The sequence below is a fragment of the Stegostoma tigrinum genome, chromosome 26 (assembly GCF_030684315.1).
Source record: "Stegostoma tigrinum isolate sSteTig4 chromosome 26, sSteTig4.hap1, whole genome shotgun sequence".
In the NCBI taxonomy this organism is placed as follows: Eukaryota; Metazoa; Chordata; class Chondrichthyes; order Orectolobiformes; family Stegostomatidae; genus Stegostoma; species Stegostoma tigrinum.
Genome location: NC_081379.1, coordinates 12,088,788 through 12,102,564, shown reverse-complemented (window position 1 = coordinate 12,102,564; position 13,777 = coordinate 12,088,788). Strand labels below are relative to the sequence as shown.

At 42.3% G+C, this 13,777-nt stretch overlaps 1 protein-coding gene and 1 long non-coding RNA gene across 4 annotated transcripts in view; one reads left to right on the top strand and one right to left on the bottom strand.

Annotated features, from left to right (window-relative positions):
- LOC132210991 (uncharacterized) overlaps window positions 1-13,777 on the top strand; it is a 57,399-nt gene that overhangs the window by 41,948 nt on the left and 1,674 nt on the right. The gene's annotated exons all lie outside the window — the stretch shown is intronic.
- mvk (mevalonate kinase) overlaps window positions 1,317-13,777 on the bottom strand; it is a 32,420-nt gene continuing 19,959 nt past the window's right edge. For 2 of the 3 annotated variants that reach the window (XM_059654963.1, XM_059654961.1), the window contains one exon: window positions 4,776-6,129. In XM_059654963.1, coding sequence (XP_059510946.1) covers window positions 5,969-6,129 — 161 coding nt within the window. In that variant the 3' untranslated portion in view covers window positions 4,776-5,968. Of the gene's footprint in view, window positions 2,708-4,775; window positions 6,130-13,777 lie in introns of those variants that run through there. The other variant, XM_059654962.1, reaches the window with a different exon arrangement.

Sequence of the window (13,777 nt, the reverse complement as noted above, 5' to 3'; positions counted from 1 at the left end):
TATTGGCATCTCTATTGATTAAAAGGGTCACTTCCTAGGTCCCCTCTTGATCTTCACCACTGCAATGATAACAAACCCAATCTATCCAATCTTCCCTCAAAACTCAAACCTGCAGCATCCTGGTAAATCTCCTCTTCACCCGCTTTGGTTGCCCTGCTATAGGAAGGATATTATTAAATTGGAGGGGATGCAGAAAAGACTTAAAAGGATGTTACTGGGAATGGAGGGTTTGAGTTACAAGTAGAGGTTGGATAGGCTGGGACTTTTTTCACTGGACCATAAAAGGTTGCGGGGTGACTTATTGAGGTTAATAAAATCATGAGAGGCATGGCTAAGGCGAATAGCAAAGGTCTTTTCCTTAGGGTGGGCAAATTTTTAAGGTGAAAGACTTAAAAGGTATCTGAGGGGCAACTTTTTCAGATAGAGAGGGTGGTTCGTGTGTGAAGTGGTAGATGCAGGTACCAGTTGCAACATTGAAAAGACATTTGGATTAATACGTGAATAGGAAAGATTTAAAGGAATATGGACCAAATGCAGGCGAACAGGACTAGTTTCACTTGAGAAACTTGTTTGGCATGTATGAGTTGGACTGAAGGTTCTGTTGCTGTAGGGTTCTAATGTAATCACACCCTTCCTGTAGTATTGTGATAAGAATTGCATGCAGGACTTCAGTCATGCCAAACCAGCATTTTACATACTTTCATCATAGCCTCCATGGTCTTCTATTATATGCTTGGTCTAGTAAAAGGAAAGTATTCAATATGCCCTCTCAACCATTTCCCTACCAAATTTTCAATTGTGATTTTATCGTCAGGGCAAAATAAGAAAGGACAGATATATGATAAAACAGCAAACTCAGGATTCATCATAGAGAAGCAGCGATGGATTAAATGGCCTTGAATAATCAGTAAGTGCATTACTGCTGCAAACTTAAACCATTAGGGAAGAGGATTATAACCTGGGCTGTAGCTATATATTCATGTAAAAATGTAATCAGATATTAGGTACAACGTAAAACCTTGCAGTTGAAGAATCCCTGAGCTTTTTATTCTATTTTAATTTCCTTGAATGTTATAAAGTACATTATTAATGGCCTGCATTCACTTCCATTACACTATAATTTTCACGGGTTTGTAAACCATGAAATCAGTGAAATTAAACTCCTCATGAAAATAATAGTTTTCTATTGCTTATATACATATATGTACACACTGCATTAGGCCCTCTTATGTGAACATGGCTATACAACAACTTCCCCACCTCCCCTCTTCAACACCCTCCCCCCCCCACCAACCCTAATTCCAGAGTATCCCAGGGAAATTTTCCTATTTGCTTAAAATAGGCATCTTTCAGAAAAGAAAGTTTTTACTACCCTCTGGTGGCCAACAATTTTTTGTTTAATCATTTTCACTCATCCACATCTTCAAGATAATCAGTTAAAGAAAAACCATAAAAATCCCACCTTAGTTTGCTGATCAAAGTAGCATCTGTTGATATCAGCTTTGGTATCAGTTTAGAGCTCTCATTATCTTTGGTCCAGACAAAAAGAATTCAAAATGACATTTTAGGTAGTGATCAGGAGCAGAAATCCTTTGACTTACTGTTAGGAAATGCATGTGTGTGGATTGAGAGTGAGAACAGGATCCAACTTGGCTGTGATATTCTGTATGAGCATTTCTCTCTGCCTACATTCATAGTCTCAGCTCACACATGGAAAATAGTAGAAATAATGGCAGGCAACCAACATCCAAGTAAACTCTACTTCAGCAAGGAGTCAAAGCTTTCTACAGGGGACAGAAAAGAGTGAAAGAAAATCACTGACAGATCTGAAGTCAAGGATTTTAAAGACACCATGACTGAGATACCATAATGACATCACTGCTTAGGGATGTTTCTTAATAGCAGGCTGTTGCATTCTGTAAAATATGAATTATTGTAATGTGTTCAGTGGTGCTAAACATATACAATCAGAGCAGTAAAGAAACTTTTAAAAATCATGTTAAGAAAATGTGATATGCTATTCAATTATAATAAAATGTTGTTTTTAGGAATACTGAATACAAACTAGATTTAAGGCACATACACACCCATTCGTTACATTAAGTCAATTGGTTAAATATATTGTAAGAAATGATATTGAGCATTCTTAGGCAAAGCATATGACAAGACTGATAGAATATCACATAGGACAAAGTGATCTCACAGGCGGATTTACTGGAAATAAGAAAGTCGCTTAGGAATGCAGCTTGTCAATGGTATATTAAGACCTTTCAGAATTTTGCTTGATGAATCTTTGTGGAGAAACAAACAGAATGGTTACAGAAACTTTCCCCTGGACATTAAGTTGCTAAATATTAAACTCAGTTTAAACCAGTCAATTCAAGTTGCAAACAATTCGGGGTTTTCAGATGCCATGATCTGAATTGAACCGAAATATGCATTTTGTAAAATGTTCAGAATGGTTTCAATTTGTTCAATTTCTTTTCCGAGGATACACACTTTTCAATCATACTAGAAAAGTGCAAATAATTGAAGCTTTCCTTAGGGAAAATAGTTCCAGAAGAAGAATGTTGGTCCTGTTCAAATATTAGAATTCTAATCCACTCTCTCTTTAACACTTTCCTCAAGCAGATTTAAATTAATTGCTCAAACAGAACATTTCACAGGTCAGTTGGTCAAAAAATCCTTGTCAAAGGACCATTAGTGTCTGCAATACAAGAAAAAATATTAGTACATATACTGAAAGCAGCTTTGTTTTACATACATTAAAACAAAGAACTGCAGATACTCAAGATCTGGAACAAGTACAGAAATTGCTGACATGACCAAGTGTTACACTTTAACATCATTGTTCAAATGCTTCCTATAGAAAATAATTACAATAAGCAAATCCATGTAACTGCAACTTGACTGTGAACCTCTGGTCAACTGGCACTGCTCATAAATTTCTGGCTGCAGATTTAAGGATCTTTTAAATAATTAGTTGCCACATTCTTTTGAATTAAGCTAGATGCAATGATTTTACAGGTGATATTAACAGTGAAATCAGGAAAATCAAAAGGATCTGACTGCAGAAACAGGTCACTCAGATTTAGATAAAGATTATCTTTAAAAATAGGATGCATCATCAAAACTCTTTCATTACTTAATTAGAGCAATGTTTCTAAAGGTCTCTGTTGAAATGTTTAGTCAGCCAATTATGGTAAGGATTCTGTGTCATGTCACTAATTTCAAGGTTAAAGAAAGGCAGCTGTGTCTTGGTAAATACATATCCTGTACGTAAGTAAGCTTCCAGTTTTAATTCCTCATTTACATTGAGCTAGCTAATCTCAGCTTGGACAACTGTAACTTTCAAAATCCTTCACAAATGCTGATACACTCCTGCCAACAGAGTACGAAGACAATGGGGTCTAAAGTTTCTTAAAAGATGTGACTAGCAACCTGCAACAGAAACGGCACTTGGTGCACAAATTATTTTCAATAGGAGGTATCAGGAACTGTATGTTTGGTACACAACACACCGGATTTTTATTAATCAAAATCAGGAACAATCAAATATCTGGATTAGCTGACTTTATTAATGTTAACAAACCAATTTGAAAGATATTGCAATCGAGATCTCATACCTGGCCTCAACATTTTTAGGGTACAGAAGAACTAATTTCAGGCTTGGCTCAAAATTTCTCCCTTCTCCACTGATAGTTAAATGACTTGTCTATGTAGCCATTCACTGACTAGGTACATGTATGACTGGTCAGGTGAACAGTGACCATGAAATAATAGCACAAAGCAATACCTCCCAAAGGAAGAAATAAGTAGGGTCGAGTCCAAAGATTTCTTTAATTTGCTGCTGATACACCAGAATACAATGCCCCATTCTATCTCAATTTCTCATGACAAGTCCCTTTACACACCCAAAAACTAAATAATCAAATTCCTTGGGAGAAAGAAGTGGATTGCAAGATCAATAGAAAGGTACTGCTGAATTTTCCCTCACACTCTTAAAATATCACCATTACGCTTCCCTGAAACTCAATGAAAATATGCGTGAAAGTTAATCTGTTCACTCCAGTGTGCAAAATATGATTTGGCAAGAAGCGATCACACTAATCCAGCTACAATCTCTTCTTTGTGATGTAAAAATTGATACTGCTTGATCAATAAAATGAATAAACAATGTAAGGCACCACATCAAACACGTAACTTTTAGTCATATTTTTCTAGTAAACTTTCATAGCACACCAAAATGTTATCCTCTTTGACTCTTAGGACAAAATCTCCAAGACTGGACATGCAACAGAGAAGTGTACGGAAACCCTGAGGAAGTGCGGACATGCAGACCTCTGTGGTAATTGCCTGGGAGTTTTCAACTTCAGGTCGGCAATTCGCCTGCTCTTGGGACCATGCAGGAATGTCGAGCTGATAGAGTTGGAGACGTGAGACAATGAATGATTCAACCCAACGCTCTCACCCATCTCCCCCTTTTTAGCACCCCCCACACATTCACAGACAGACATTCAGACTAGATCTTTAAACTTATGACACTGCAGCTAGTGCCATAACAAGGTGACACAGGTCAGTCCTCTTCCTCGGTCTCTGCATGAATTCCTGCAATAAATGAGGTCTGCAGAATGTTGCATTGGAAGTCAGACTCCTTGAAACGTAACCAAGTAAATGCGCTGTTTTCCTCACAGATCAGTGTCAAGTGCATCTGTTCTGATGATAAATGGGAAGATTTGGATTGACATACGTTGTGCAAAGTGAGAATCTAAAGATGTTTTATAACGAGTTTATTGTTCAAATTCCAAAAAGCAGCCACTACAGAGTATATCTAGTGTGCCAGCCCCTTCTGATGCAGCTTTTTTTAGTCAAGTACAGCACTTTGAATGGGAGCAAAAAATAACTGCAGATAGAACATAGAACATAGAACATAGAACAGTACAGCACAGAACAGGCCCTTCAGCCCACAATGTTGTGCCGACCATTGATCCTCATGGATGCACCCTCAAATTTCTGTGACCATATGCATGTCCAGCAGTCTCTTAAATGACCCCAATGACCTTGCTTCCACAACTGCTGCTGGCAACGCATTCCATGCTCTCACAACTCTCTGCGTAAAGAACCTGCCTCTGACATCCCCTCTATAGTTTCCACCAACCAGCTTAAAACTATGACCCCTCGTGCTAGCCATTTCTGCCCTGGGAAATAGTCTCTGGCTATCGACTCTATCTATGCCTCTCATTATCTTGTATACCTCAATTAGGTCCCCTCTCCTCCTCCTTTTCTCCAATGAAAAGAGACCGAGCTCAGTCAACCTCTCTTCATAAGATAAGCCCTCCAGTCCAGGCAGCATCCTGGTAAACCTCCTCTGAACCCTCTCCAAAGCATCCACATCTTTCCTATAATAGGGCGCCCAGAACTGGACGCAGTATTCCAAGTAAATTAATTCCAAGTAAAGATGCTGGAATTCAAGGTAGAGAAACAGGAGGCTGGAAGAACACAGGAAGCCAGGTAGCATCTGGAGCAAAGGAGAAGTCAGTGTTTTGAGAAGTCGATGTTTCGGGTATTACCCTTTTTCAGGATCGAGCAGTCCTGAAGAAGGGTAATACCCAAAACACTGACTTCTCCTTTGCTCCAGATGCTACCTGGCTTGCTGTGTTCCTCCAGCCTTCTGTGTGTCTACCACAGCATTTGAACGTCTGCCATTTGGACTGATGAATACTAAATCTCTGATAGAGAAAGCAATCAGCTTTGTGGTTCAGGTAGGAAATAAGTAGTCCTGTACAATGAAAAAGATTTTACAACATTACATGTACAGAGGTAAATAGCATAAATTTCTACTGGATTGCATTTTCCTCAGGTGCAGGAAGACATGGAGAAGAGATGCAGGATGAGTGATTAAATCCCAGGAAGAATCCAAGACTGCATACAAATAATTACCATGACAGTACCAGGTATCCAAAACTCTTCAACAATTCTTCATGTTGCACAAAGGCTGAAATGTGTCCTCACACCAGGAAGACGGTGAATGCAGGGACACACCCGAACCACCAATAACTGTTTCCCAGCAATCGTACCCCAAGTCTTTTAAAGCCTGTTTAGATGCTTCCACCACAGAAGGCCTTGTACCTGAAAAGCAAAAATGAACATCACAAACCAAATTGAAATATAGAGTTAGTCTGACAACCTGATTCATCAAGGGAGGTTTTAGTTACATTAATGAAGAGGAAATAAGGTTATAAGAAGGATCACGAGCACTGAAATGTTAACTCTGATTTTTCTTCACAGGTACTGCCAGACCTGCTGTGCTTTTCCAGCAACTTGGTTTTGTTCCTGGTTTACAGCATCCATAGTACATTCGGTTTTTATGCAAGTTAAGCGACTGGTCAAAAGATCTAGAAAATGGAGCATCATGTAGGAAAATATGAAATTGTCCATTTTTGCAATAAAAAAGCACGTTGTTACCTAAATTGTGACAGGCTTCAGAGCTCAGAAATGCGAATAGATCTGCATGTCTTAGTGCACGAATTGCATGTAGATACAGCAAGTAATTAGCAAAGCTAATATAATGCTATTTGTGAGGGGAATTCAACACAAAATGAGAAAGGTTATGCTTCATTTCTACAGGGCCCTGGGTAGACTGCAGATGGAGTACAGTGTACAGTATTGATCTCCTTATTTAAAGGAAGGAGGTAACTGCATTGGAGGCAGCCAAAATGAAAACAATGATTTTCAATCTCTAGAACTACAGAATTCTGACCGACAGGCCATTACATATCCAAACCTGACTAAGGCTGAACCAAGATAACAAGGTGTAGAGCTGGATGAACACAGAAGGCCAAGCTGCATGTTAGGGGCAGGAAAGCTGACGTTTTGGGCCGAGGGCTTTGCTTTCCTGCTCCTAAGATGCTGCTTGGCCTGCTGTGTTCATCCAGCTCTACACCTTGTTATCTCAGATTCTCCAGCATCTGCAGTTCCTATTATCTCGAAGGCTAAACCAAGATGCTCTCATACACTTGCATGAGGGTTCAATTACCCATCCCCTTATTATGTCATTGGTAACTGAACTCTTGGCCAAAGTGACTAGAGTGGGGCCAGATTTTGTAAGTGTGCATAAGCACAAAAATAACAAGGTAAGTTACTCTGTAGCAGAAATTGTGACAAAAGTATTGGAATCTGTAATTCTCCAGCAGAACTGATTAAAGGGTAAATAGGTGAGGTATTTTTAATCCTAACGTTGGTAAGAACACCATTATGATGGACATTGTCTGAACCCAAATATATAACCACCTGACCCTCATTAAAAACAAATAATGTGCTGCACTTTTGTGATTTCAGTTGTGTTTAGGTAACAGATTAGATAGGTTTTTCAAATACTCCAGTTATATGGTTACTTAAAGATAATGGATGCTGATAACATGTCAGGATAATATCTTTAAGAGGAATGAAGCCTGAAAGTAAGAGAACTAAATAGGGAACTGAAGCTACTTGGGTCCGTGATTATATCAATTGAAGGCAATTAAGCTTTACTCTTCCTGTGGGAATTGCTCTATTTTTATGGGTTTTTCACTTACGCAAAAGAATATTAGAAAGAGCTAACAGCATTGGGACTGGTATAGTCTAATGCATAATAAAATGAATCAGACCACCCTGCAGCAATTTCACCTCTGTCAAATTGACAGAATGATGTGGATCTGCCGGTGTTGGACTGTGGTGGACAAGGTCAGAAATTACACGACACCAGGTAATCGTCCAACAGATTCATTCGAAAACATAAACTTTTGGAGCCTCAGTCTTTCTTCAGGTGTTAGTGACAGAGGTAGTAACAAACAATTTATAAAAATTTATAAGTAAAAGATCAAAGGTTAATACCATTGATGACGATGTATTAAACAAATCTAACACGCTGTTAAATTTTTAATCAGTTAGAAGGTTTTAATTGATTACTATGCATATGTAAATCCCCAAATTCCTTTCAAGTCATGGTCCTGACTTACACAGATAAAACCCTTTGTTCTGTATCATTTAGGTCAGACAATGCATGTAGGAATGAGTGATAATGGGAACTGCAGATGCTGGAGAATCCGAGATGACAAAGTGTGACGCTGGATGAACACAGCAGACCAAGCAGCATCTCAGGAGCACAAAAGCTGACGTTTCGGGTCTAGACCCTTCATCAGCTTTAGTGCTCCCGAGATGCTGCTTGGCCTGCTTTGTTCATCCAGCTTCACACTTGTGTTTTAGATTGTAGTCAGACTGGTTTTATTTCTAAAGTAGGAACTTATAAAATGCCACATGGACTGTCTATAAATTGCTTGCTTTTTGAACAAAATAAAATGTATCTGCAAATATACATTCACCCCACAGAGAGAGAGAGAGAGAGAGAGAGAGAGAGAGAGAGAGAGAGAGAGAGAGAGAGAGAGGGAGAGAGGGAGAGAGGGAGAGAGAGAGAGGGAGAGAAAAGAAGGAAGGAAGGACGGAAGGAAGGACGGAAGGACGGAAGGACGGAAGGAAGGAAGGAAGGAAGGAAGGAAGGAAGGAAGGAAGGAAGGAAGGAAGGAAGGAAGGAAGGACGGACGGAAGGAAGGAAGGAAGGAAGGAAGGAAGGAAGGAAGGACGGAAGGACGGAAGGAAGGAAGAATAAAAGGAAAGAGAAACAGCACGAGCAAGAGCACAAGAACATACACGAGAGAGAGAGCGCGAGAGAGTCTCACAGACACGCGAATCTACGAGCTGAATTGATAGATAGTAATTTATAAACATCATATTGGCTATGCTAGAAATAAAACCAGTTTGACTCCAAACTAAAACACAAACAGATTATTAAACAGACATTCACCTGCACATCTGCTAATATGGTATACTGCATCCGCTGTTCCCGATGTGGCCTCCTCGACATCGGGGAAACCAAGCGGAGGCTTGGAGACCGCTTTGTGGAGCACCTACGCTCGGCTCATGACAAACGACTGCATCTCCCAGTCGCGAACCATTTCAACACCCCCTCCCACTCCTTAAATGACACGTCCATACTGGGCCTCCTGCGGTGCCACAACGATGCCATCCAAAGGCTGCACGAACAGCATCTCATATTCCGCTTGGGAACCCTGCAGCCCAATTGTCTTAACGTGGACTTTACAAGCTTCAAAATCTCCCTTCCCCGCTCTCATCCCAAGACCAGCCCATTTCATCCCCGCCTCATAGAACATAGAAAAGTACAGCACAGTACAGGCCCTTCGGCCCACGATGTTGTGCCATGGAATAATCCCAATCCAAAAGTAAAATAACCTCACCTACATTCCCCTCAATTCACTGCTGTCCATGAGCATGTCCAGCAGTTGCTTAAATGTCACTAATGACTCCGCTTCCACGACTACCATTGGTAAACTATTCCATGTGCTCACAAATCTCTGGGTGAAGAACCTCCCTCTGACGTCTCCTCTATACCTTCCTCCTAACACCTTAAAACTATGACCCCTCGTCGCAGTCAATCCTGCCCTGGGAAAAAGTCTCTGGCTATCAACTCTATCCATGCCTCTCATTACCTTGTACACCTCGATCAGGTCACCTCTCTTCCTCCTTCTCTCCAGAGAGAGAAGTCCGAGCTCAGTCAACCTCTCCTCATAAGACAAGCCCTCCAGTCCAGACAGCATCCTGGTAAACCTCCTTTGCACCCTCTCCAAAGCCTCCACATCTTTCCTATAATAGAGTGACCAGAACTGGACACAATATTCCAAGTGTGGTCTCACCAGGGTTTTGTAGAGCTGCAGAATAACCTCGCTGCTCTTAAACTCGATCCCCCTGTTAATGAAAGCCAAAACACCATATGCTTTCTTAACAACCTTATCCACTTGGGTTGCAACTTTGAGGGAGCTATGCACTTGAACACCAAACTCCCACTGTTCATCCACACTGCCGACAATCCTGCCTTTAATCCTATATTCAGCCTTTAAGTTCGACCTTCCAAAATGCATCACTTTGCATTTATCCAGGTTGAACTCCATCTGCCATTTCTCAACCCAGCTCTGCATTCTGTCAATGTCTCGCTGAAGCCTGCAATAGCCCTCGATACTATCAACGGCACCTCCAACCTTTGTGTCATCAGCAAACATACTAACCCATCCCTCAACCTCCTCATCCAAGTCATTTATAAAAACTACAAAGAGCAGAGGCCCAAGAACAGAGCCCTGTGGGACATCACTCAGCACTGACCTCCAGGCAGAATACTTACCATCTACAACCACTCTCTGCCTCCTGTCAGCCAACCAATTCTGGATCCAGACAGCCAAATCATCCTGTATCCCATACCTCCTGACTTTATGAATGAGCCTGCTGTGGGGACCCTTATAAAATGCCTTGCTGAAGTCCACGTACACCACATCCACTGCTTGACCCGTGTCAACCTGTCTCGTGACTTCCTCAAAGAACTCAATAAGATTTGTAAGGCATGACCTGCCCTCACAAAGCCAATGCTGACTCCCTTTAATCATGCTATGCTTTTCCAAATAGTCATAAATCCTATCCCTCTGAATTCTTTCCAAAACCTTGCTGACCAAAGACATAAGACTGAATGGTCTGTAATTTCCAGGGATTTCCCTATTCCCTTTCTTTAAAAGAGGAACAACATTTGCCTCCCTCCAATCTTCCGGTACGACTCCCGTGGAGAGTGAGGAAGCAAAGATCTTCGCCAGCGGCTTAGCAACCTCCTTGACCTGTCCATCTTTTGTCCCACCTATCTGCTCCTCCCACCTCACTGAACAATCCCCACCCCCACTTCCTACCTATTAGCCTCATCCCCGTCTCCTTGACCTGTCCATCTACCCTCCCAGCTACCCGGCCCTCCCTCCTCACTGACCAACCCCCATCCCAACTCCCTACCTACATTCACCTTTACTGGCTTCATCTCTGCGTCCTTGACCTGTCAGTCTTCTCTCCACCTATGTACTCCTTTATCCACCTTATGTCATCGCTCCCCACCTCTCTATTTAGTTCAGACCCCCCTTCCCTGCCCTCATTTCTGAAGAAGGGTCCAGACCTGAAACGTCAGCTTTCCTGCTCTTCTGATGCTTGCTGTGTTCATTCAGCTCTACACTTGGTTATCTCAGACTCCAGCATCGGCAGTTCTTACTATCTCACATCCAACATGCATTGTCTGACCTAAAATGTCACCTGTCTCTATACTGATAAAACCTTTAGGTCTCTCAGGACAGTGACTTGAAAGGGATTTGGGGAGGTACAAATAAATCAATTACAACATTCTAACCGATTAAAGATTTAACAATCTTAGGTTTGTTTCATACATCCTCATCACCTGTTGGACTATAACCTGTTGTCATGTGATTTCTGAAATTGATTGAATGTTGGTCAAGTTATATATTGTGGCATCCGTCAGTCTCGAGAGACCATGGATCTGCGCCTGGAGAATTTTAATTCAGCTGCTGATGACAGCGCAGCGTCTGTTGTCGCTGTACAGGCCCACACGGGAGTGACAGTCTCGGTTGCAGCGATAGCATTTGAAGACACTCTCCTCCAGTGTTGCCGTGTTGCTGTCTTTCCGTCGAGTACGCTTTTCCTCAGCCGCAAGCCTCAGTTTCTCCTCTCCTCACTCCAGCCCTCTGCGTAGTGCCTGTCTCCAGTGTGAGCAATTGTTTGCGACGTCTTCCCATCTCTCGACGTCCAGATCCATTGACTTCATGTCCCTTTTGCAGATGTCTTTGAAACGAAGATGAGGTTGTCCTCGTGCTCTCTTGCCGATGGCCAATTCCCCATACAACACATCTTTTGGGATCCTCCCGTCCGGCATACAATATACATGACCCAACCAGCGGAGGCGGCGTTGTTGGAGTAGGGTGAAGAGGTTGGGTATCTGGGCACGGTGAGGACTTCGGTGTTGGTGACTCGGTTGGTCCACTTGATGTCCAGAATGCGTCTCAGGCTGTGAAGGTGGAAAGCGTTGAGACGCCGCTCTTGTCTGGAGGAGAGGCTCCAGGTCTCGCTGCCGTAAAGCAGTGTGCTGAGGACGCACACCCTGTAGCCTGCAGTCTTGGTGTTCGTAGTCAGCTTTTTGTTCTCCCAGACTCTCTCAGTCAGCCTGGCGAATGTGTAGGCTGCTCGTCCGATCCACCTGTTGATCTCAGAGTCCAGGGAGAGGCTGTCTGTGATGGTGGAGCTGAGGTATGTGAATTCGTGGACTCCCTCCAGCTCGTAGTTGTTGATGGTGATGACAGGGGGCTGCTCAATGCCTTGACCCAGCATGTTGGTCTTCTTCAGGCTAATGGTCAGGCTGAATTCCTGGCAGGCTCTTGAGAGGTTGTCCATGAGGCGCTGCAGTTGCTCTTCAGAGTGTGCTGCCAACGCTGCGTTGTCTGCAAACAACATGTCTCTAATGAGTACTTCACGAACCTTGGATTTTGCCCTCAGCCGGGACAGACGGAACAGCCTTCCGTCTGATCTGGTGTGGAGGTAGACACTATCAGTTGATGTACCAAACGCATGTTTCAGCATGACTGCGAAGAAGATGCCGAACAGGGTGGGGGCAAGCACACAGCCCTGCTTCACACTGCTGCAGATGTTGAAAGCCTCCGAAGAAGAGCCACCAAATTGAACGTTAGGGTTAGAGTTGCAATTAAATGCATTACACTGCCATCTGGTGGCCAAAGTCCAATATTGCATTTACCTTATAAAGTTGAAAACAAATTTCCATGCATTCAACTACAAGCTCGGAATTAAACATAAGGGGTCTACCTCCAATACTAGCATGAACAGGAGCTGAGAAAATATCTCCTTTCCAAATACATGATTCCAAATATCATCTATTGCATAAAACACATGGAGACAGGTCAACACACTAAGTAAATTCATTATTACTGAATGGGAGAAAATCCACATTTGCCATTTATAAATTATTAAAGAGATAGCAATCTCTAATTAGACAATTCTTATTTCAAGCATTTAAATTTTTGTAGCTAGAGTTAACCTTTTAGTGATTGTGCTTACTAGCTAAAATAGAAAATTTGTAGGTGTACAAGGCTGCAGAATAATTAACGATCTATTCTGTGAAATGTTTGACCAATGCAATATCAGGGTAATTCTGGTGCAAGACCCTACAGCGTAGTGTTAGCCATGTATCAGTGGTAACCAGTATTCTCCCTAATTTTCTTAGCAGCTCTAAGTCCCTTGAGGCCATGCGTGCCTGACATCAGTGCCATGACAGACTGGCACACTGACATCAATGTGGAACAGTAAAGTGGCTGTGCAGCTTTAGATCATAGAATCCCCTACAGTGTGGAAACAGGCCCTCTGGCCCAACAAGTCCACACTGATCGTCAGAGCATCCGACCACAGAACCATCCCAAATAACCAACCTAATCTACACATTCCTGAACACTCTGGGCAATTTAGCATGGCCAATCCACCTACCCTGCACATCTTTAGTCTGTGGGAGGAAACTGGAGCACCAAGAGGAAACCCACACAGACACGGGGAGAATGTGCAAACTCCACACAGTCGCCCAAGGGTGGAATTGAACCCAGGTCCCTGGTGCTGTGAGGCAGCAGTGCTAACCATTTATCCGCGCAACTCTTTGAGGGAACATTGATTGTAACCTTTCTACCATCAAGTCAGAAGGTTCCAGACCCACCTCAGGGATGTGAACATAAAGTCTAGCGTGACAATCCAGTGCCAATACTGACTGATAACAGAGCAGTCTGAGTGCTGTCTTTGATAAGATGTTAAAAGAGGGCTAACTGTGAACTTAAGTATTATTTTGAAGATGATCAGA